Source organism: Phascolarctos cinereus, unplaced genomic scaffold (assembly GCF_003287225.1).
Source record: "Phascolarctos cinereus isolate Bilbo 61053 unplaced genomic scaffold, phaCin_HiC Scaffold_4;HRSCAF=312, whole genome shotgun sequence".
Lineage (NCBI taxonomy): Eukaryota > Metazoa > Chordata > Mammalia > Diprotodontia > Phascolarctidae > Phascolarctos > Phascolarctos cinereus.
The window spans coordinates 210829819-210853770 of record NW_027555847.1 but is presented as its reverse complement, the minus strand read 5'-3'; the positions used below and the strand labels follow the sequence as shown (position 1 = coordinate 210853770).

The following is a 23952-nucleotide window of genomic DNA, read 5'->3' as shown; positions in this document are numbered from 1 at the left end:
CACATGAAAAAAATCAGAACCAAAAACTGGTACCAGAGTGACTTGAGGCATAATTTCTGTTGAACAGGAAATGCAGCCAGGACCAGATTAAGCAATGGTTGGGACATAGCAGGCTCCCTCAGGTATAGGTAACAATGCATAAGTAAGAGTTTAGTTAAGGGGATGGATCAAATGGGATGCAGTTAAATTGGGTCTAACTCAGGGGTGCTAAATTGGATTTAAACTGGGGTTCTTAACTGGGGTCCCAACAGGTCCATTGATAGATTTGGGGGGGCGGTCAATGAACTTGGATGGGGTAAAAAAATTACATCTTTATTTTTGCTAACCTCTAACTGAAATTTAATATTTCCTTCAATTATGAATTTTTAAAAAATAACATTATTCTGAGAAGGGGTTTGTGACACACAAAAAAGGCTAAGAACCCCTGATCTGAATTCCTAGATATCAGGCCAAGTCTTGAAATAAGAGGGAAAAGGCAGTGGTGTTGAAGTTTAGGGGTGTAGGAGTGCTGGGACCTCGACATAGTGACACACAGGTCTTGCCCGAATGAATTTGACCCAAGCCTTCTTTCAGCCAAAGACGAGGTTTATTGAAGATCTGCCATATTGGCCAGACTCTTAAGGAATCTGAACATTTATGGTGCTCATATTAACAAGCGGGCTAGAGTGAATCTCAGCCATTGGCCAGATTAAATCTCAGCACTTTAATGGAGACAAGATGGATCTTATATACAGAAAGACTGTGGGAGGGATCTAGGAGTGACCAAGTAGTTTGGGGTGACTGGAGGAGGGGATTGGGAGAGGGATCTAGGGAGGAACTTGATGAGAATGACTGGGAGGTAGAATAGGGTCTAGATAGGATCAAGGGTGGGAAGTGGCAGGGGGCAATAGGGAGGTAACAGGAATGAAGATTGGGCTGGGTTAGAGCTAACAGAAGGCGGTTGAGGGGATTACTGGAATGATGCCTCAGGTAAACAACAAAGACTTTGGACCTGTGGGAAAAGGAGAAAACTCTAGGAGAGTTGGGGTGGATGGGTGGGCAGGGTTTCTCAGGGCCCATACCCTGTCAGTGAGATGTGTTTTTGGACCTCCTGAAAAGAATTTGGATGCCATCTCATAGCTCATGCCTTCTTACCTCCTTCTCAGCACCGGACAAGTCTTAAACGAACCAGCTGGTATACTGTTTGTATGGGCCCAGGACTTGCTATCTCCCTTAGTTCCTAAACTGGACCATTTTAGTTCAGGTCTAGATCCTGTAAAATCAACAGGAGCCTGTAGTGCTTGGGCGATGACTGTCACATGTGGTTTCCATGGGAAAGCCCCAGGAATGAGGGGTCTAGGAAGTACAGGGAAAGCAAGAGTGCACCAAGAAGACAGATGAGGGCCATCAGGAATCTGAGAAGCCCTGGGCTGTGGCGCTGCTGCTTGGGCCTGGTCTGGATATGGTGGTCCACTGAGTCAGCAAAGGTGAACTTCTCCGGGATGTAGCCAAGTTGGTCACGGGCCTTCCGGATCTGGAAGGTGTGCGTCACGGCGATACTCCACACCTGAGGGGTGAAGAGGCTAGAGGGAGCCTTTGGGAAGAGTGGGATGGAGTGGGAGAGGAAGGAGCTGTAGCCCAACCCTGTGTGCTAGAAGGTGGTCCTGATGCTGGCAGGCTGAAGCCTCGTGTGCTTTTTGTGAAAGTTATCTCTAATTCTTTCTAATATGGAAATCATTGAAACCCTTGTGAACTAGAGGGTAGAAGGAAGGATTAAAAGACCTTTCCCTGAAAATGCTTCTGAGGGAAATAGAGGGAGAAACTTCAAGGAGGGATAATTCAGGAAGGAAACCTCAGGGGAGGATACAGAGATTTGTTGTCGTTCGGTTGTTTTTCAGTCATGAACAACTCTTCGTGACCCCATTTGGGGTTTTCTTGGCAGAGGTACTGGAGAGGTTTGCCATTTCCTTCTCCATCTCATTTGACAGATGATGAAACTGAGGTGAACAGGATTGAGTGACTTGCCCATGGCCACACAACTATTAAGTGTCTGAGGCCACATTTGAACTCAGTTGTTCACATAGTATCTCTTCCATTAGAATATAGGGTCCTTGAAGTCAGGGAGTGTTTTTGCCTTTATAGTTTTTTTTTTTCCCCCCCACCTTTTTGGTGAGGCAATCAGGGTTAAATGACTTGCCTAAGGTCATACAGCTAGTAAGAGTCATATGTCTGAGGGCAGATTTGAACTGAGGTCCTCCTGACTCCAAGGCTGGAGCTCTATCCACTGTGCCACCTAGCTGCCCTTTGCCTTTGTATTTCCAGTGCTTACCACAGTGCCTGATGCAAAATAAGCCCTTAATAAGTGCTTCTTGACAGACTGATATATGATTAAATCCTTACTGCTTTTTTCACTTTGGGCAAGTTACTTATGTCCCTGGGGCTCAATTTCCTCATTTATAAAAATGGAAGGATTGGGCTGAGACCTTTAAAGTCTCTTTCAGCTCTAAACCCTATGCTTCAAATAATAGCTCATGTTTATATAACACCTTATAGTTTATAAAGCATTAGTCTAGAAATCTTTACCTTGGGAAGTAGGTAGAGTATTATTTTTCCCTATTTTACAGATGAAGAAATCAAAGGTCAGAATTTTGACTTTGGACCGCCAACAAGTGATGGCATGCTGTCTTTACTCCTCTCTGGCCATCCTCCTGCAGCTCATCTTTTAAGGTCCAACTCTTCCATGAAGTCTTCCTTGATAACCCACACTGCCCCTGTGCATACTGATTTCTCATTTTCTTAAATCCTTTAGCACTGATACAGTGCCTCACATCACAGCATATACTATTTTCTACTATTACATGTGGCTTAGTCTTGTCCTTCCAACTAAATTGCATTCAGAGATTTTGCCACCTTTTGTAATTCCCCACAGTGCTGGGCACACAGGTAATTAAAAAATACTTGGGCATATGCTTGATTTTGCTAGGTGATTTTGAAAATCCCTGGCAGTGGGATCAGGGACTAGGTCAACCTGAGGAACTTAGATTGCCCTGTAAGCTTTGCTTTGCCTACTGTGTTCTGCAAACACAGAAGGGGCTTTTGAAAGATTACCTTCCCTAGATGCATATCCAAACTTCCTCTCTGATAGGCAGACAGCCAGAAACTGGGCAGCCCAGACAGAAAAGTCTAAAGGGAAGAAGGGAGCCCTGAGCAGCTGTTTAATGTGCCAGGGCCTTCCCTGGAGTATGGCCGTAAATTTTCCCTTCTGATTAAAGGTTCTCCTTATGCAGGTTGCTGCAATTATGCAGAACTGATTTCTCTCAAGGGCTCTTCTCTCTATTGTCTGGAACTAGCCTGGTATCGATGCCAGATACAGGATTCAGGGAATGAGAACAGAATCTATGACAGACAAGTGGAAGGTGAGGACCCTGTGTTCCAGACCCATCTCTAAATCTTCATTCTCTGATTTCTGAGTTGGAAGCTGATCACGATTCCATATGTCTTTTACTTGTCAATCAACTAATACGTATCATTAGTCTTTGCTATACTTGGTGCTATGAAGACACAAAGGAACATAAGTCATGGTTTTTGCCCTCAAGAAATTGAATATCTAGTGAAGAGGTCAGTATTAACTCATCTGGAACAAAAAGGGACCACTAAAGAGCTAAATTGTATAGTCATGTCTGTACTATTCAGAGAAGAAGGAGAGAAGTCTGTATGGAAGTGGGGAAAAGGCTAGGGTGGCCAAGAACTTTTTCTGTGGACTGGAGGTCCATAGACCCCCCAAGGGGCCCATGGATAGATTGTAGGGGGGGGGCCTGTGAAATTAGATGGGAAAGTATTTTGATAAGTTTATTTCAATATTGTTAGTTTCCTTTGTTATCCTCTACATTTTATTTTGTGTATTTAAAAACATTATTCTGAGAAAGGGTCCATAGGCTTTACTATACTGCCACAGGGATCCATCCACAAAAAGAGTTGAGAATCTATGTTTTAAAGCATGTAATTTTATTTAGAGAAACACTGAGTTTTCATGTCTAACCTGGGATGGGAAGATAAAGAGGTTTAACTCCTAACAGTTAGGAGAGGTTTGGGTCCTCGTCTGAACCTGAGGTACTGACCTGCCTATTGGACCATGTCTTAGACTTCTTCCCTGTTTGGGTCCAGTAGGTTAATGATAATACTCTCTGATGCATCACTTGAACCTCACCTCTACCTGCATGCACATGGAGCCAGCTTTGCAACTTCTCTGCACCAAAGCCTGCAGACGAGCTCTTTGGAATTTTGGTAGATTATGACCATCTACTTCCCCTAGTTATGACTATCTATTTACCTTAAGAGCCCAGCTCCTTACCTCATCTAAGAAGCCTTTCCTGGTTCCTCCTCAGTTGGAAATCTCTCCCTCCCTTGGATCTTTTCACTGTATTTTGAGTTCCTCTATTTGGTACTACAATTTTTGTAACCATGTCTTATCCACTCTGCTAGGCTGTAAGCTCCTTGAGAGCAGGGACTGTGTTATCTTTGTATTCCCAAAGGCTTACATATAATAGGTGCTTAATAAATGTGTATTCAATTGAATTGAATTGTATCCCTATGAGAAACAAACATGAATGTTGACTCTGGAGTTAGTTCTACTGAGTAGGACAGGACAGTAGATAGATAGTATTTTTATTGATATAGGTGATGAGGCAGATAGGAGTGTTTGAGGCGGAGGGAGCCAACAGGATGCAGGATGTAGGATATGAGATAGAATGAAGGATGTGACTAGCCAGAAAAGTGCTCAAGAAGACTGTGCATTGAAGCCCCCCACCATGGGCTTATGCATTCACAAAACACCTTGGACTACCTGAACATTCCAGAACAGAACAGCTCTTCCCTTCCTCCTTTTTCTGTTCCCTTTGTTTATCTGTATGGACTATGTGACATTCCAGAGCAGCACACTCCTCCTGCCCTCTCTTATTCCCCCTTCCCATTTTCTTAAACTGTAGTAGCTCCCCACTTCTTTCTCCCTATCCTGTCAAACTGTATACAGACCAGACACATAACCCGACTCAGTGCTCTGTCTCTCATAGGGAGCAGGGCCCGCTCTGGCCTCCCATAAGGAACAGAGTCCACTGGGTGTATCACCTCAATAAATACCTTTACTTGACTTGGAGACAGTCTAAGCGAATTCCTTCAAGACAACACTGCAACACACACCTATTCTTCATCAATTCTGGTGGCCCTATATGAGGACCTGTCTTTGGCTCAGACAATTCTCCTGTGGTGGGCCCCCTAGCAGTTGGCCAGATAGGCTGAGGGGGTACAAAGGGGTTCAACGCCTGTCTCTGGAGATTCCCTTAATGTGAGGGACACCTTGTTTGGCAAGCCTCGTTTTATTCTTTCCCTCCCATGGGATGCTGTGGTGGGAAGTGATTCTGTGGCCCTAGAGAGCACTAGCTTTGGTCTTTTACATTATGGGTCAGTCTCCTGTGCCTAGGAACTCCCCTCTTGGTTGCTTGCGCTGAAACTAGGGAAGCTTAATGAGAAACTTGGTCTCTAAGACTTAAATAAAAGGCACCTTGCATTCTATTGCAACATGGCCTGGTCTCAGTATAATCTAGAGGATCAAGAAAAGTGATTTGTGAAGGGGAATTCCAACAAGCCTTTCCAAACTTTTGGACTTCTCTCTCTCCTTGTCATCACCTATGCACTATATTTGTATTTCTTTCCCCACTAGGCATCCTCCTGCAAAATGGAAACAAATTCGGCTTACAAGATCTTAAAAAGAGATGCCTGTAAATCTGTAGGAAGGCCTTATTAAGTCTAACCCTAGATAAATATTGGCTATGGTAAAGATATTGGTTATTGTGATTTGTGATTATTATATAAAATCTTAAATATCTCCTTGTACTGTTCAATTATTTAATTGTTATTTAAGTAACTCTGAAAGCTCTGGGGGTTTCTGCCTGGGGAAACCAGCCACCCCCTGTCAGCATTGAATCAAATTCCTTAGATCTTTTTGCCTGGACCAAAAAGTCGTAGGATATTTTAGCCCAACACATTTTAAACTAACCTGATGATAACAGGTATGATTTCAAATTGTTTGTAAAACTTTATATGCATTTCCTAGGATATGCATCTTGAAATTCCCAGGAGGATGGGTGTGGAGAGCTGGAATGCTTAGGGCAGCTCTTTATCTGATAAGTTTCAAAGGTAAAAGAGACAAGGAAGTCCATTTCTTTAAGGAAGTAGAGGGAAAGGTTATTAGGAGCTAAGAATTGTCATTACATGTCTTTTTTTAAAAAAGGAAATATGTGAATTATAATAATCTTTTCTTTTAAAGTGCTAAGAGTATTGGGCCTTAGAAATTAAAATATTACCATTAATGATTATGAATCCAGATTTGATTTAAGCCAAAATTTGTACTGAAGAAAATAAGAATGGAGTTTGAGAATGCTCTCCTTATCAGGAATATTATGGTAAATTACAACTTAACAGGAAAAGATATTTGCTATTTGGCATTAAGAAATTTATTGGCTGAATGGCCCCAAGAAAGCCCTATTTACCTCAGTTTACTGTTCTGTAAGGAGATAATAATAGAACCCACCTCCCAGGGTTGTTATGAGGATCACATGATTATAAAGTGCTTGGCACAGTGTACAGGACATAGGGCATAGTGCAAATGCTATCTGAATGTTAACTGTTTTTTATTATAACCATCTAGTCAAATCCTTATCAACTCTATGCAAGAAATTTTCTGTGTTGTGGAATTGCTACTGAGTAGTAAATGGGAATCCCTGCACAAAATAGGGGTGTGATCTTCAAGTCTGCTTCATCTAAGGATATATTTATATATATGTTAATTTGGAGGTTTGTGAACTACCACATTCACTATCTATGTGAGATTCCAGAAGGTAATTATTTTCCTAATTTCCAGTGATATATTCAAAGATAAAGGGAAGAATTTTTCTAGAATGTCAGGTAGTCCAAAGTGAATGCATGCAGATAATCCCACGGTGTGGAGGTTTCAATGCATAGTCTTCTCCAGCACTTTCTGGCTGGTCACATCCTGCATTCTATCTCAGTATCTCACATTTTGCATCCTGTTTGCTCCATCTGCCTCAAACACTCCTATCTGCCTCATCATAGGGAACTCCCAGATGAGGAAACTTTCTTTACCAATTCAGGTCAGCACCTTTTCTGCAATTTATAGTCTTAGGGAATTCTCTAGAGCAGTGAGAGTTTAAGCGACTTGTCCAAGATCACATAACCAGTATGTGTCAGAGGCAGGACTAGAACCCAGGTCTTCCTGGCTTTGAGGACAACTCTGTATCCACTGTGCTATACTGGTGGTCCAATATCATCTCTCTTATTTGAGAATGTCACATTAATTCAGCCTCACGGTCTCTCAGCCCCTTTCAGCATTAACAAAAGAGTCTTGGAGCTCCAGAGGTCCAAATCTGAAAAGGAAGGACCAAGTAGAGAAGAAAAATTTCATTGTCTTTCCTATACTTTCTATGCAAGGGCAGCCATGGGCACAGTTATATTTTAGATGTGTTCATGGCAAATAAAAGAATGATTCCTAATGGCAACTTTTCTGACTCTGGATTCATTCATCCTCTTGGTATCCCAGTGATGGCCAAGGAGGAGGCTATTTCCCCTTGCACCATCTAAGTTAGCTTCCTCACACATACTCTCTCTATGTCTCCCACTCTCTTCTTTTCTCTCCTCTCCCCCTCTCCCTTTCTCTCCCTCTCTCTCCTCTCCCCTTTGTCATCCCACCCCTAACCCTCCACTCCTGCAAGCTTGCTAGGGCCAGGCCTCAAGAATATGTTCCAGAACCTAGGTTACTCACAGACCGTTTAGGAGAGGTCTGTAAATACACTTCATTACATATGCTATCCCTTGGATGGAAGTAAGGATGGGTGCTATGTCATAGTTTGGTCAGCAGAGGGCACCCACATCCCAGAACAGCACATATCTTGGCTGAGGATGTAAAGAATCATTGATTTAGACCTCGAAGACACCTTAGCTCATCTAACTCAACCTCATCATTTTTCAGACGAGGAAACTGAGGTCCACAGAGGTAAAGAAACTTGATCAAGGTCATTCAGGTATTAAGGGGAAGAGCCAGGATTTGAACTTGGGTAGAATTGGCTGCTTTAGCAGTTGATGGGTGTTCATATCTGTGTGGGTACTGATTAGATATGATACAGTGGGGATTCATTTTCCTTCCCAGATATGGTGTGGACTAGATGCTAAATAATGTCTTTTCTAATTCCAAAATTCTGTGATTCCTTTGACACCAAATTCAGCGCAGGAATGTTGAATAGTAATAATTTTAAAAATTCCTCCCTGTTCTCCAGCTTTTCCCGTGATGCCTTCCCCAACCCATCTAGGAGTACCTCAGACAGTGACCTGCATGCTCTGGGCACTCAATAGAAATTTGTTGAAAATTTATCTATTGGGCACCTTCTGTTTGCCCAGCATCATGCACAAGGGAAACATATTGAACTAGGTGGATGTCTGGGATCTCTTTGAGCTCTAAATCTGATCATAGGACACATTGCTGCTGACATGATTTTCCTTAAGTGGAGATCTGTGAGGCTCTGACCCTGCCCCTCTCCTATTCAGTTAACTCCAGAGGCCTCTAGAATGACATATAAACTCCCTCGTTAGCTTTTAAAAGATTTTACCACCTGGCCTCAATCTATCTTTCCAAGCTTTTGGGACATTATTCCCCTACTGTGCAATCCAGCTTAATTGTTCTTTTCTCTGTTCCTAACTCATCAGGATATGGCACTCTATTTCCCATCTCTGTCTCTGTGCCTTTTTAAGCTACCTCCTATGCCTGGAATACACTCCTTCTTCTCGAATCTCTCCTTTTCTTAAAGGTGCAACTTAGGTACCATCTTCTGCTTGAAGCTTTTCCTGATCCTCTCCCTTCTCAACGACTAGTTCCCTCTCCTTAACTACCTTGTATTAACTACCCTGTATTCTTTGTATTTCTTCTTCTATTTCTACTGCATATACTTACATATATATTTGTCATCATCTCCGCCCCCCTCCAGAATGTAAGATCCTTGTTAGTCGGGGTTGGTTTCATTCTTTGTTTTTATAAGTCCAGCACCGAAATCATTGCCTGACACATATTAGGTACTTAGTAAATGCCCATTGATCAACTGAATCATTAAGACCACAGTCCTTGAAATCAAGGCACTCATATTCAAGCTGGGAAGGCGAGATTGATCCATGGGAGATAATTAAGAAATCAGTACTAGAGTATAACAGCACTAAATTGAGGGGTGCCATCAACTCAGTAAGTAAGAGACTGGAGCTTAAAGGATGGAGCAGTCTCTATGGGCTGTTATGGTCTAGGAAGGCTTCCTGGAGAAGGTGGGACTTCAGCTGAGCCTTGAAGGATTACATTATTGTCATTTGGACAAAATCAAGTATAATGTGTGTAGTGTAATGGATGGGTAGGATTTATATTGGAGGTCAGGAGGAAGGAACAGCATGAGCTAAGAGTGGACAGGGTTGGCTGGAGATAAGGTAGAACAGAGGGGGAGGCTGTCCCGTGGAGGTCCTTGCTAAAGGACCAGCTAGTTTGTGAAATATTGCATCTGTTGTCAGACATTTTGCTGGATTGCCTTCTTCTCTCTTTCTTTTTTTAATCTTTGTTGCAATGCATGGCTCATTAGGTAGAAGAGTGGGAAGGAATATATTCAGAAACGAACAAGAAGTAAAAACCAAAGACATCAATAAAAATAAAATGAGATTTAAAGTAACCAACCCACTCTAGGAACAATTAGGAGAGATGTTGTCCTAACTGTCCTTGGTGTAATCTGACACCATCTCAGGCAATGTACCCAGGATGAGAGCTTCGGGAACAAAGGGATGAGAAATAGAGGAAAGGGGAAAAGAGGGTCAAGAAGGGAAGGAAGGAGGGAAATCAGCAATCAGGGCCTTCAAGACAAGTTCAGGTTTGTTACCTCACTTCGGGTCAGCAGAGGTGGCAAATCACAAATGGGTTTCAGGGCCAGGTGGAAATATTCCATTCCTGCAGCTATGAAATAGGGGCAGGAGGTGATTAGATATTACAGCTAGGTATACTATGTTTTAAGTAAATCTAATATTTATAACACATCAATTGAGATGATTATTTACTCTGTAAAACATTCCTTCCTTTGTATAAAAAATATGCCAGAGAGCCCCTTTAAATAGAGGGTTCTAATAGTGTACCTAAAATATGAACTGATTTACATTCAACTGTTCAGGAACTTAGCTATTTTATTAGGTGATGCACACTCTAAATACATCTAGAAGGGTAACCATAACCCCATCTAACCCTGATCTCTTTACATTTTTTTTTGTTTCTGCTTAATAAAGTTGCCTGGTTTTCTGACTTGTAATAGTTCTGAGGAGTGATGGGGAGAGGGATAAGGAGACAGTATGCTGGTGGAGAGGTGTGTGAATCTGAGACATGAAGAAGTTTCAGAAATTGCCAGTTGCCTCCACAGTCATCTGTCAAGAAGGTTGAAACTTCTGTTCAGAACTGTGGTTGAGTACTTACATTGGCAGCACATGGACAAAATTAGAATGAAACAGAAAATTAGCTTGGCTCCTGATCAAAGACAGCACACAAATTTGTGGAATGTCCCATATTTAAAAAATAAAGAAACAAAAAAATCTTCCTCCCCACCATTAAGGAAAAAAAAACCAGACCTCTGGTTGAAAATTTGGTCCTTAAGAAGAAATGAGAAAATGTACCACTCTCCCTTCTTTGCAGAGGTGGGAGGGACAGGTGGGGAACACTTCATGTAGCATCCAATTTCATGTGATGGTTAGTTTTGCTAAACTTTTTTCTTTCTTTTTAAAATTCTTTGTTCCATGGACAGCTTGGATTTGGCCTGCTGGGTAAGGCCAAGGAATGATACATTTAGAAATGAAAGTGATATAAAAACAAGAGAGATCAATAAAAACTAATTAAAAAAAAAGAACTGTAGTTAGAAATCTAAGAGAATGATAAAGCCCCATGTGGGAAGCATTCACAGCCTTAGGCATGAGGATTATAAAAAAAAAGTCATTATAAGGTTATGTACTCTTGTAGATGGGTTCCCTTCATCCCTGCAATGGTAACCCACCTCTCCCTCTTTCTTTTTCCTCTTCCTTCCCACACAGACTATCTTTGTTGTTTACCTGCCAGGTAAGCCAAGGAAGTAGGAATCTGGATCCATGGCCGGCTGTATCCCATCTTATCAAACTGTAGGGAAATGGGAAAAGGGCAGAGTGAACTCAGGGCCCTGCAGGGCTGAGGATCAGGAGGAGGTGGAGGGGTGGTGGCACTCAAAGCCCAGATCCCCTCCTTCCTTCCCCATGCTATGTAAAGGACATTTCCTGCGTTTTTGGTTGAGCTGTGAACTGGTCCAACCATTCTGGAAAGCAATTTGGGACTTTGCCCAAAAAGTTACTAAGCTATGACCCAGTGACACCACTATTAGGTCTGTACAGCAAAAAGTTCAAAGAGAGGAAAAGGATATATAGATACAAAAATATTTGTAGCAGCTCTTTCTGTGGTAGAAAAGAACTGGAAACTGAGGGGGTGTCTATTTGGGAATAGCTGGACAAGTTAGGGTATATGAATGTGATGAAATATTATTGTGCTATAAGAAATAAGGAAGGGGGCAGACTCAGAGAAGACTGAACACTTGTATGAACTGATGCAGTGGGAAGTGAGTAGAATCAGGAGAACAATTTATATATATAATAATAGCAATATTGTAAAGACAAACAACTTTGAAAGACTTGAGAACTCTGATCAGCTAATCATGGTTCTAGAGGACTCATGATGATGTAAACATGTAAGCTACCTTCTGGCAGAGAAGTGATAAACTTGGAGTGAAGATTGCAACATACATATTTTTTTTTAATATGGCTAATGTGGGGAATTTGTTTTGCTTGACTATATCTATCTGTTTATTTGTTAGAAGAGTTTTGTTTTTCCTTCTTTTTCAATGAGGAGGGAAAGGTGGGAAGGAGAGAAGGCAGATAAATTGAAAGCAGAAAAGAAAATTTAATTTAAAAAATGCAGGACCTGCCTCAGACCCTGGACTCCTGCCTCTAGCCTAAAGCCCTGTGGCCATCCCAATATCTTGATACTAAGGAATTGAGCACATGCTGTAGGCATTGTTGTTCTTGATCAGTTGTTTTTCAGTAGCGGTCTGACTCTTTGTGATCTCATTTTTGGGGTTTTCTTGGCAAAGATACTGGAGTGGTTTACATTTCCTTCTCCAGCTCATTTTTCAGATGAGAAAATGAGGCAGAGTTAAGTGACTTGCTCAAGGTCACACAGCTAGTAAGTGTCTGAAGGCGTATTTGAACTGGGGTCCTCCTGACATCAGGAGTGACACCCTGTCCACTGTGCCACTTAACTGCTCTGCTATAAGTCTAGAAAGGGCAGATAGAAATTCATTTCTTTAAAATAATTAGAATCTTCCAGAATTCATTTCTCTGCTAAAAATGGGACATATAAGTGATGAGATAGTATCATAATGAATGTGAGATGTTACTATGTCTTAGGATCATAGATCTAGAACTGGGAAGGACCTTAAAGCCTGCTGGTCCAATCCTCTTGTTGTACAGTTGAGGTAGTGTCAGATGTGGGATTTGAACCCAGGTCCTTACTCTATAGTTAGTGCCCTTTCCATTGTACAACATTGCCTCCCATAGATCATGATACTGTCCATGATGTGAAGTCTTTACTTTTTGAAAATGTCATCATTGTGAAATGCTTTAATACTTTGGGGAACTTTTGTGGAGGCATGGTAACATAGTTGGGAGAAAAATATCATTTCTAAAGTTGGGTGTGAACATCTGTTTTCCACATGGTTTCTGTTTTTGGTTTACAGTGGTATTGGAGCGTGTAGAAAAATAGCAGATAAATTGGAGTTCAGGATTGGGAAGAGAAGAGGTGTGTGTCTGAATAAATCAAGGAAGCCATCTCCAGGCTCTTAATTTTACAGTAAAAAGAAGATCACATCCAACTTCTGGGCCAACTCTTGTTGGGGAAATCCTAGATGGATGCAGGAAGGAAAAAAGATTCTTGTGGGTTATGGTTAAACATTTTTCTTTGACTCTTTAAGGGCAACCCAGGAACCACCTAGTGACACAGGTAGCCCTGATGTCCAATATCAGCCGTAGGAATGGGGGTTGGGAGGAATATATAATTTCCGTATTCTGGGATATCTGTGGGCATACATGGTACCTACCAGAGGGGACATCCATTCAAAGAGGTTGACGCTTTCACCATCGTTGATGTAATATGCTTGGCCACTCTGAGACAGAAGTAGAAGAGAGACCAGTCAGGGACACAATATGACAGCACCCCATTTACAGTTCACATCAGGTGGTTCAGACACCCAACTAGGCTTGTTCTGAGTTGGGTTCCTGTAGCAGCATGTATTGAAAATGAATACTACTACTTCAAGCCAGGGTGACGAAAGATGCTTTTGTGAACTTCGTGGGAAAGTTACCACCGTAGTTCAAGCTGACATCATTTCTCTCCTAGTTTATGGCAATGGCTTCCCTGTTAGTTTCCTTACTCCAGCCCATCCCCCACAAACTGCCGAAGTGACTGGTTTTTTTTTTTGCCTTTTTTTTAGGCAATTGGGGTTAAGTGACTTGCCCAGGGTCACACAGCTAGTAAGTGTCAAGTGTTTGGTCTGAGGCCGGATTTGAACTCAGGTCCTCCTGACTTCAGGGCCGGTGCTCTATCCACTGTGCCACCTAGCTGCCCCCGAAGTGATTGTCTTTAAGAGAGTATGTGACCATGTTACTCCCTTACTCAATAAACTCCAGTGGCTCCCTATTCCCTCTTCTTGTTGTTCAGTTATTCGGTCATGTCCAACTCTTCGTGACCCCATGGACCATAACATGCCAGTATTGTCCATGAGGTTCTCTTGGCAAAGATATTAGAGTGCTTTGCCATTTCTTTCTCTAGTGAATTAAGGCAAACAGAGGTCAGGTGACTTGTCCAGAGTCACACAGCAAGTAAGTGTCTTAGGATGGATTTGAACTCAGGTCTTCCCGACTTCAGGTCTAGCGCTGTATCTAACCCTGTCCCCTCTAGGATAAAATAGAAACCCCTCTGGTTAGATTTTAAAGCCCTTCCTAATTTGATCCCAATCTCTTTTCAGCCTCAGTGCTTATTATGCCTCCCAATTCCCCCCACACTATGCAATCCAACCAAACTGATCATCTCTCTCTCAAACATGGAGTTCCAGCTGCCATTCCTGTGCTTTTGCACGAGTCGTTAGGGAATGCACTCCCTCCACACCCTCCCTTATAGAATTTGAAGCTGAAGCACCATCTTCTTCCTGATTCAGATCCCTGTCCTAACAGAAGTGCCCTCCACTCCTCCCTTGTATACCTTGTGTATAGTTTGTATTTATTTTCTTTATTCTTATTCTTCTATATAAGGCTCCCTACAGGAAGCCTTTCTTAACCCCTCTTAATTCTAGTGCCTTCCCTCTGTTACTTATTTCCTTTTTATCCTGAATATAGCTTACTTTGTATGTATTTGCATATTGTCTCTCCCATTAGATTGTAAGCTCCTTTAGGGCAGGGACTGTCTTTTGCCTCCTTTTTCATCACCAATACTTAGCAGGGTTCCTGGCATATAGTAAGTGCCTAATAAATGTTTATTGATTGATTGATTGTATATAAGAGGACAAAAGGGAAGAATTTTACTTTTCCTTCCCCTGTAGTTGAAGTAATCCCAGAAAGCAAAGAATGAATAATTGATATAATGAATTATTGATGTGTTATCAAGGCTCTCCCTTGCAATCCCTATACAAAGTATGGAACACTCTGAGGAGAAAATGGCCATGCCCCTGAGTGCCATTAAAAGGCTGAGTTTTGAGCTCTGCAGGCAGTAATTATCAAGACAAAGAAATAGAGGGGGAACCTGACCCCTGAAAAGGAAATTACTCTTTGGAGGAAGGAGGAGATTTCCTCCCCTCCTCCCCAACCCATCCATATCACTTTGGAGTGGAGCTACTTAGGGAACAAAGATTCACACTCCAGACACACAGATTCAGAGAGGCAGTTACTTGAGGGAGGTAGTAGTTTCTAGGAGTTTGACCTCTGGCATCAGAGAAGGAAGCTGGTTGTAGACCCTAGGCCCAACAATTGGGTGTCATGTTTTGGAGGGAAACCAGTCCAGCAGAGATTCTGTGCCCAGGGCAGAACTATGTGAGGCATCCTTATGGAGAGAAATGTTATCAAGGCCTGGCAACCAGAGTGCTGAGATGCTTAGGTCATGTGTTCCCTCTTATCTGTTGTACTCAAATTTGTGCCCACTCTTTTCATATATGCTATGTATATTTGTGGGAAGTATGCTCCAGTTTTATGGGAGGAATGTTTTTTAGCTACTGTTTTCACTATGCCTTCCAAGTAAATGCCTTTGTGAAGAGCTAACTGTCTCAAATGGAGTGACTTGATGGGGAGCTTAGGTAGTAGCTGCCCTGTGGGAAGTAGTCTAGGAGGGGTGCAATAGGCACAGTGACCCAGAATTAGCAACCGCCTTATAGGAAGTCAAGCAAAGAATATGAATGTAAATTGGGAAAGTTGCTCAGAGGGAGTGTTACATGCATAGACATATGTTATATATAATATTTAATTATATCTAGATCTGTATCTATTCTAAATGTATATTCATATCCCTATCCATATCCATACCTATACCTAGATCTATATCCACATCTATATCCCTATCTATATCTGTCTCTACATCTACATTTATGTATATGTATATATACTTATCCATACCTACAACTAGATCTATATCATCTATCTCTCTATCTACACTTGTCTCCTCTTTTAGAATGTAAACTCCTTGAGAGTAGAATTTTTCATTATTTGTATCTCCAGTGCTTAGCCCAGTGCCTGGAACATAGTAGGTGCTTAATAAATGTTTATTGATTGATTGGCTGCTTGAATAGGTTGAATTGTTCTGCTTTTCTGGGTTATGTGGAACAATTTTTTAGTATGTGATACTTTTTATTTTTCTTCCTGCTTTGGGTGGAGGAGATATTAAAGGCTTAGGGTCATAGCTTTTATATTCAGTAAAACTCAGTACTCAAGGTTATATAACCTATGACTAAGTCTGAGCTCACTATATCCTCTCTATGGCCCAATTCTGTTGGTATATTTGCTATAGTTTAAATTAGTGTAATTGCACTAAAAATTGGGAGACCTGGATTCTAGTTCTGGTTCACCATTAGCCAGCTTTATGATCTTGGGCAAGTGATTTTACTTCTTTGGGTCTTGGTTTCTTTATCTGTAAAATGGGTATAATGATGGGTGTTGAGTCACTTTTCAGTTCTGTCTGAGTGTATGACTCCATTTGGGGTTCTCTTGGTATAGATACTGGAATGGTTTGTCATTTCTTTTTCCACCTTATTTTGTAGATGAAGAACTGAGGCAAACAGGGTTAAATAATTTGCCCAGAGTCACACATTTAGTAAATGTTTGAGGCCACATTTGAACTCAGAAAGAGGAGTCTTTCTGCCTCTAAGCCCAGTGCTATATTCAGTGTGCCATCTAGCTGCCCTGCCCCACTGATAGGTGAGAGCTCATTATATTTAGCTGGCTCCAGACACCCCCATTCCCTGTCTCACCTACCCATGCTTCATCCCTGCCAACTTTCTTCCACACTCGTCACCCCCTTCCACTCTTGCTTTGGAAACAAGTAGTTACATCAACCTTCCCATTGTTTTACGAAATGTCTTTTAGCTGCCTTATGGGTCCACTCAAAATTCCTCTGACTTCCCAGCCCTAGCTACCACTGTATTCTATATATTAGCTCTTCCTATTAGATTATAAGATCCTCGAGGACAGGGAATTTCTTTGCTTTTGTATTTGTGTGTGTTTAGCACAGTGCCTGGCACACAGTAATTACTTAATAAATGCTTTCTTATTCATTTGAGGGTGGGGGACAGTTGGATTAGGTGATTTCTAAGGCTCCCTCCAGCTCCGATATTTTGTCTTTGTGTAAATGACTTTACCTAGTGAAGCTGCTCTAAGATCACTGGTGACCTCCTAATCCTTCTCTCCATTCCTTCAAGGTACAACCGAAGCCATTCAATGGATTAAGAAGTATTTAAGCACTTACTATGTGCTAGGCAATGTGCTAGGAACTAGGGATACAAGTGGAAATAATAAAATTATTCTATATAATTTTTTATAATAAAAATATTTGTGATGTTAATTATGTGGTTTTGTGGATTTTCAATGTTTTACCTAATGAGTCACTTGAATAATATTCTGAAGTTATTGAGGAAACGTTGTATTTCTATTAAATGCCTTAAGCAGCCATAATATCCTACTGGTTTCTTAGACAAACCTTCCATTTCAATCAAACAAATTTATTAACTATTTTTTTGAACAAGCTTTTTACTTAAGGAGCTTAAATTATGATAGGAAGGGGAAAGAAAGGGAATAAACATTTATTAAGTGTCTAATATGTGCCAGACATTTTGCTAAAGTGCTTTACAAATATTATCTCATTTTATTCTCACAACAGCCTTGTGAAATGCTATTATTATCCTTCTTTTACAGATTTGTTATTGTTGTTCAGTCATTTCTGATTCTTTGTGACTCCATTTGGGGTTTTCTTGGCAAAAATACTGGAGTGGTTTGTCATTTCCTTCTCCAGCTTATTTTACAGAAGAGGCAACTGAGGCAAACAGAGTTAAGTGACTTGCCCAGGGTCACACAGCTAGTGAGTGTCTGAGGCCAGATTTGAACTCAGGAAGATAAGTCTCCCAACTCTAGGCCCAGCACTCTATTCACTATGCCACCTAACTACCCTGTTTTACAGATAGGGCATATATAAAAATATTTACAACATAAATATAAACTTAATAAATGCATACATATGTATATGTGTATATATGTATATATATATGTGTGTATATATACACACACACAAAATAGTCAAATACAAGTACTATGAGAGAGAAGAGACTAATATTTGGGGGCAGGTAGAACAGGAAAGACTTCCTACAGAAATGATGTCTGAGCTACATCTTAAAGGAAAAGAACTCTATGAAGCAAAGGTAAGGAAGGAGTGCCATTTTCTTCAGGAATCTTGACCTGACAAGACCCTCCCTCCCTTCAGCTGATAGAGGTTTCTCCTTCTTCAGGTAGACACAGAGGAAGGGGTCCAGAACTTACCGCAATGTAACTTTTGTTTGCACTGAGTGCCTCTGCAGCCAGAAGGTGTGCCTGGACCAGGTTCTGCACATGGACCCAGTTCATACGTGTCCTGGGATCCCCAAATTTGAAGGTGAACAGTCTCTTCCTGATGCTACCCTGAAAGTGGGAGAGGGAGAGCGCAGATTTGACCTCTGGAATGTTTGGGCAGCTTAGAATAGGAGAGTCAGGGGACCCTCAGGTCTGTTAACCACAACATCACAAGTCCTTGAGACATCACATTGCAACTAGATGTATTACAAGAGAAATGAACTTGCAGTTGGAACCCTAAGCAAGCACAGAGTTCACAATCCAAACAGAAGCTTGCATATTTATGAGATTAAAACAAAGGAATGAGGGAGAAATAGAAACCTCCTCCTAAATGGGAGTGGCAAGGGAGGAGAAATCATGAATGATTAAGATGGCAAAAGCAGCATTCTTTTCCCTTTCGAACTGCTGGACCATGAAGATAGGATGGTCTGCTTACCTACAAAGGTGCCAGATGCACAAGCAATGTCGCAGTCTAGTGCTGACTGACTGGCACCTGTCTTGTCTCCCAAGGACACACAGGGAGTCCAGTTTGGGATGCATACAACAAAGTATGTCACTGGCAAGGTAGGGCTCTTCATCCTTGACATGTTCAGGGCCTCCTGCATAGTCTGGGTCCAGTGTTTTTGCCAACTCAAAAAGACAAGGTCAGAAGACCCTTAAAGGGTCCTACTGAAGGATTCCTCCCTGCCTTCCTCTAACCATGAGCTGCTGTGTTGTCCTCCAATGAGACATTTTTATTGGCTGTCCCTCATGCCTGGAACTCCCTCTCTCATCTCTTCTACCTACTGGCTTCCTTCAGGATTCAGCTAAAATCCCATCTTCTTCAAGAAGCCCTTTGCAGTCCTTCCTAATGTTAATTCCTTCCCTCTGGGATTATTTCCAATTTATCCTATGAATATCTTGTTTGTATATAGTTGTTTGTATGTTGTCCCCTCCATTAGATTGTGAACTTTTGGGGGGCAGGGTCTGTCTTTGCCTTTTTTTATTTAAATTTTTTTTTATCCCCTGAGCTTAGCACAGTGCCTGGCACATGGTAGGGTACTTCATAAGTGCTTGGTTTTGCTTCCACTTCAATCTCTGTTTACTCCCGTGCTGCTAAATATAATTAGAGGAAGTCACCCATCTGATCTGATTCTATTTACTAAAAATTTATGTTATCTATTCAAAGCTGGGCCTCTCATTCTTTTTTTTTTTTGCTTTCTTATTTTTTAAAAAAATGTATTTTGATTTATCAACAATCACTTCCATATGCTTTTGAGTTAAAAATTTTTCTCCCCCTCCCTCCTCACCACTCTCCCCAAGATGGCGCACAATCTGATATAGGCTTTACATATACATTCGTATTAAACATATTTTCACATTAGTGATATTGTAAGTAAGAATTAGAACCAATAGGAGGACCCACCAGAAAGAGGAAACAAAACACAACAGAAGGAAAAAATAGCAAATAGTATGCTTTGATATGCATTCAAACTCCATAGTTCTTTCTTTGGATGTGGATAGCATTTTCCATCACAAGGCCTTTGGAGATGTCTTAGATCTTTGTATTCCTGAGAAGGGTTAGTCATCGCACAATGTAGCTGTTATTGTGTACAACGTTCTCCTGGTTCTGCTCACTTCACTCAGTGTCAGTCCATACAAGTCTTTCCAGGTTTTTCTGAAGTCTGCCTGCTCATCATTTCTTATAGAACAATAGTATTCCATTACATTCATCTACCACAACTTGTTCAGCCATTCCCCAATTAATTGGGCCTCTTTTTATTCTTCAGTCCTTTAATTTATCTTATAATCTTTCTATCCTCCCCTAGTCTTCATCAGTGACTATTCCAAAATGTCTCCTTTCTCCTTTTGCCTTTCTTTGTATCCCCAGTAACAGATACCACCTCCTCCAGAAAGCCTTCCCTGACTCTCCCACTGCCCCAGCTAATAATGATCCATCCTTCCTCCAATTTCTCATAGCACTTTGAGCGAACCTTTCTTTTGTGCTTATCTAATTTTCCTTCTTTCATAGTTATTTGTGTACTCCTTGCCCCCATTAGATTTGAACTCCAGTAGCCACCTATTAGTGCCGCTAGGTGGCACCATAGTGCACAGAGTGCTGAGCCTGGAGTCCAAGAGTCATCTTACTAAATTCAAATCCTGCCTCAGACACTTACTAGCTGTGTGACCCTGGGCAAGTCACTTAACCCTACTTGCTTCAGTTTCCTCATCTGTAAAATGAGCTGGAGAAGGAAATGGCAAACCACTCTAGTATCTTTGCCAAGAAAACCCCAAATGGGGTCACAAAGAGTTGCACAATGACTGAACAAAGCTCCCTATTATCTATAGGAACAAATATGCCAAAAGTCCTTTGGCATTTAAAGCCCTCTGTAACCTGACCCCTTCCTAACTTTCTAGCCTTTTTGTACCATTTTTTGTATTCCATGCAATCTGTGATCTAGCCATAACCTAGTTATGGTTCTCAGAATATAACACTCAGTCTCCCATCTCTATGCCTTTGAACTGGCTGTCTGCCATGACCACAGTGCTCTGACCCTTCACCTCCTCTTAGATTCTCTAGCTTCCTTCAAGATTCAGTACAAATCCTATTATCTGCAGGATTTCTGTATTTCCTGATATCAAGAAATATCTTTTGCCTTTCTTTGTATCCTCATGCCTAGCACCCAGTAGGCACTTAATAATTGCTTATTGACTAATTCCTCTCCCTTTCAGATTACCTTCATTTATTCTTGCATGTATCTAGGTTATTTACATGTCATCTCCCATTATAATGTGAGTTCCTTAAAGGCAGGGACTGGAAATTTTTTATATTGGCCTTTTTTTGTATCTCTAATGCTGTGTTCTTGATACTGAGTTTGCCTTCTGATACCATTGTAGCTGCTAGGACAAGAGTACCTACCACCACTCGGGGAAGGTGCCTCTGTTCTTCTGGTCCATAGATGCCTGGGGGACGAAGGACACATGTTCGAAGGGTACCTCCTCCTACGATACAGAGAAGAAGGCATTCAGACGGCCCCCAGAATGAGAGAATGACTAGTCAAGACCACATTCCATCTTGGGAAAGGACTAATCAGAACACCCCATTTAAAGATTTGCTCATTGACCAAGCTCATTATATCCAGGGTACCTGTGCTTAGTCCTTTATGGAAATGGCATATAAAAGGGCAGCATTTTTGGTCTGTATAGAATAGCGTTTCAGGGAGTATGGACAGTTCTACCCTGGTCTTCTGTTTGATTCTGTGGGGACTGGGAAGGAGTCATGCCAGTCCCCATTGTTCTTGGAGTGGAAAATGTTTACAAAGGAGGTCCAAGGTCATGGGCTTCACTTCTGTGTAGCTTCATTATAGCTCACAGTTAGTACTCACCCCCCCCAACCAGCTGTCTTGCAGATGTATGCCACTTGTCATAAGAGAGTGAAAATTCATCCTCACAACAAAAGACATAACTCTTCATACATCTTTGTACATCTTTGGTGGGTCTGGTGATGAGTTAGCAGTGTTGTCTTCACTCAAAAGGGACTAGATTCTTCTGAAATATTGTTTTACTTATAGAATAATCATAGAAGGGAAGGTACTAGAAAGCATAATGAAAATCACTATGGATCTACACCTAACATCCCCACCACCACACACTGGCTGAATCCACCCATGTGAATCATAGAAGAATTGAATTTTGGAGCTGGAAGGGACCCTAGAGGTCATGTAGTCCAACCCTAGTCCTCACCACTTTCCTTCCTGTTTTGAAGATAAGGTCACACAGTGAGTTAATGATCAAGCCAGGGATAGAACTGTGAGAAAGAATTCATTTGGACCCCTACTCTATTCCAATCGGTATTAATCAGTTTGCTATGATTCCATAGGAGTAATGATGATAAGCTCTGTGTATTAGGCCTCAAAGCTGTGAGCTGCAGATTGTAAGTTTACTTGCTTCATCATAGGAAGCTAATGAGAGCCCCTCTACCCTTGTTTTTCCTTGTTATGGTGACCAAGCCCAATGTGGTGGAGGTGACCCAATTACATGGAAAATCCCCCAACTTATTTTTGTACCTCTGGACCATTCTTTCTTGTCCAATATGAGCAGGTGCTTCACCTGACAAGAGGTCCTCTGACTGACATACCATTTCTAGCTGATGCATCATTTTTTGACCCACAAAACAAGATCTATAAACCAATGGGATTCTGTACTTTGTATAACCTCTTTAGAATGTTCAGGTATCAAATCTGGTATCAAACCTTATAAAAATAAGGCCCTGGAAGAAGAGGGCATCTCAGATCATGAGGAATATCTGAGGTCCACTTCATTAGAGTGGACCATGGACCCTTTACTAAAGAACCACTGGCTCAGAGCTCTGCCACAGTCTCTTATTGTAGGTTGAACAATTTTAATCCCCATAGAGCCTAGCTTTCTTGGAGATGACCACCTAGAAAGTGACCTAAGTGACCTCCTAAAAAGTTCCTGTCCTTGGAGGACAGGGAGTCACAAGGCATCAAGGAAGATTTCCTGAAGCTCCAGGTGTCAAATAGGTCGGGTAGGGCCAAGCTTTGATAGATGCTATTCCTTCTGGGAAAGGCCAGGGGTAGAAACTATTCTGGGTGACCCCTAGGGGCTGCATCCCTGGTTAGTGATTAGGTAAGGAACATTCTTTCTGTAAATGGCTCATGTCTAATTTTAAACTCTAGGTCATCTGGGCACAGGGATTAGGTTGCAGTTTATATTCATTGTTGGGGAGCATGCTGCCCAGGTAAGCAGACAGCTTGGTAGGGCATACATGACTCTCCTTAACATGGAAAACTCAGGGGATGCTCTGATAAATAATTCTAAGCAGGAGGATCAGGTGTCTGCCGCAGAAGCTGCTGGGTTGAAGAGGGAAGTATGAGCCAGAAGCTGCATTTGCTTGGGCAGGAGAGTAACCCTGCAATAGCAAAGCTAGATTTAAAAATGAGATCGGTAACTGAGAGTGGAGGGATACCCTGGGATCAGGAAAAGGAGCCGGCACTCCTACTTTGTTTCATTGGGAAGTGCAGTTGGAATTGTCTGCATCTGTCATCACCCCTGAAATTTTTACTCCTCTTTCACTAGAATTGTGGTTTGGGGGAGGGGAAGATGCAATCAGCTGCTACAACACACACACACACACACACACACACGCACGCCCCAATAGCAATAGCGTCACATCCAATATTTTGGCTGATATTCTTTTGGAGGATGGGGCTGAAATCCAGGATTTATAATTTAGAGCCAAAAATGAGTCTCAATACTGTAATGTAGTTCTGTTTAGGAAGGATGTTGATACACTGGAGAGTATCCAGAGGGCAAAATGGATGGTGAAGATCTTTGAGTACTGTCTGTATGAGGATCATTTGAAAAGTACTGGGGTGTGAAGTCTAGAGAAGAGAAGGCTCGGAAGGGATGGCAGCTGTCATGTGGATGGGGGATAAGCTTGTTTTGTTTGGTCCTAGAGGGCAGAACACAAATCAAGGGGTGGAAGCTACAACAAGGCAAGTTTTGGCTTGAAATAAGGAAAAACTTTTTAACAAAGCTGTTCAGAAGTGGAATGAGCCTCCTCCTGAGTTAGTAGGAGTCTTCAAGCAAAACCTGGATGATCATGCACTGGTCTCAGTGTTGTGGTAGGACCAGATGAACTCAGGGCTCCCTTCCAACTCTGAAATTCTTTTTTTTTTTTGTAGG

At 41.7% G+C, this 23952-nt stretch overlaps 1 protein-coding gene across 1 annotated transcript in view; it reads right to left on the bottom strand.

Moving 5' to 3' along the window:
• Positions 1-1294: 1294 nt before the first annotated feature.
• The window catches only part of SDR42E2 (short chain dehydrogenase/reductase family 42E, member 2), a 31970-nt gene continuing 9312 nt past the window's right edge, over positions 1295-23952 (bottom strand). Inside the window, 6 exon segments of the mRNA XM_078151736.1 lie at positions 1295-1546; positions 9951-10024; positions 11158-11221; positions 13227-13292; positions 18196-18333; positions 21164-21246. Coding sequence (XP_078007862.1) covers positions 1295-1546; positions 9951-10024; positions 11158-11221; positions 13227-13292; positions 18196-18333; positions 21164-21246 — 677 coding nt within the window.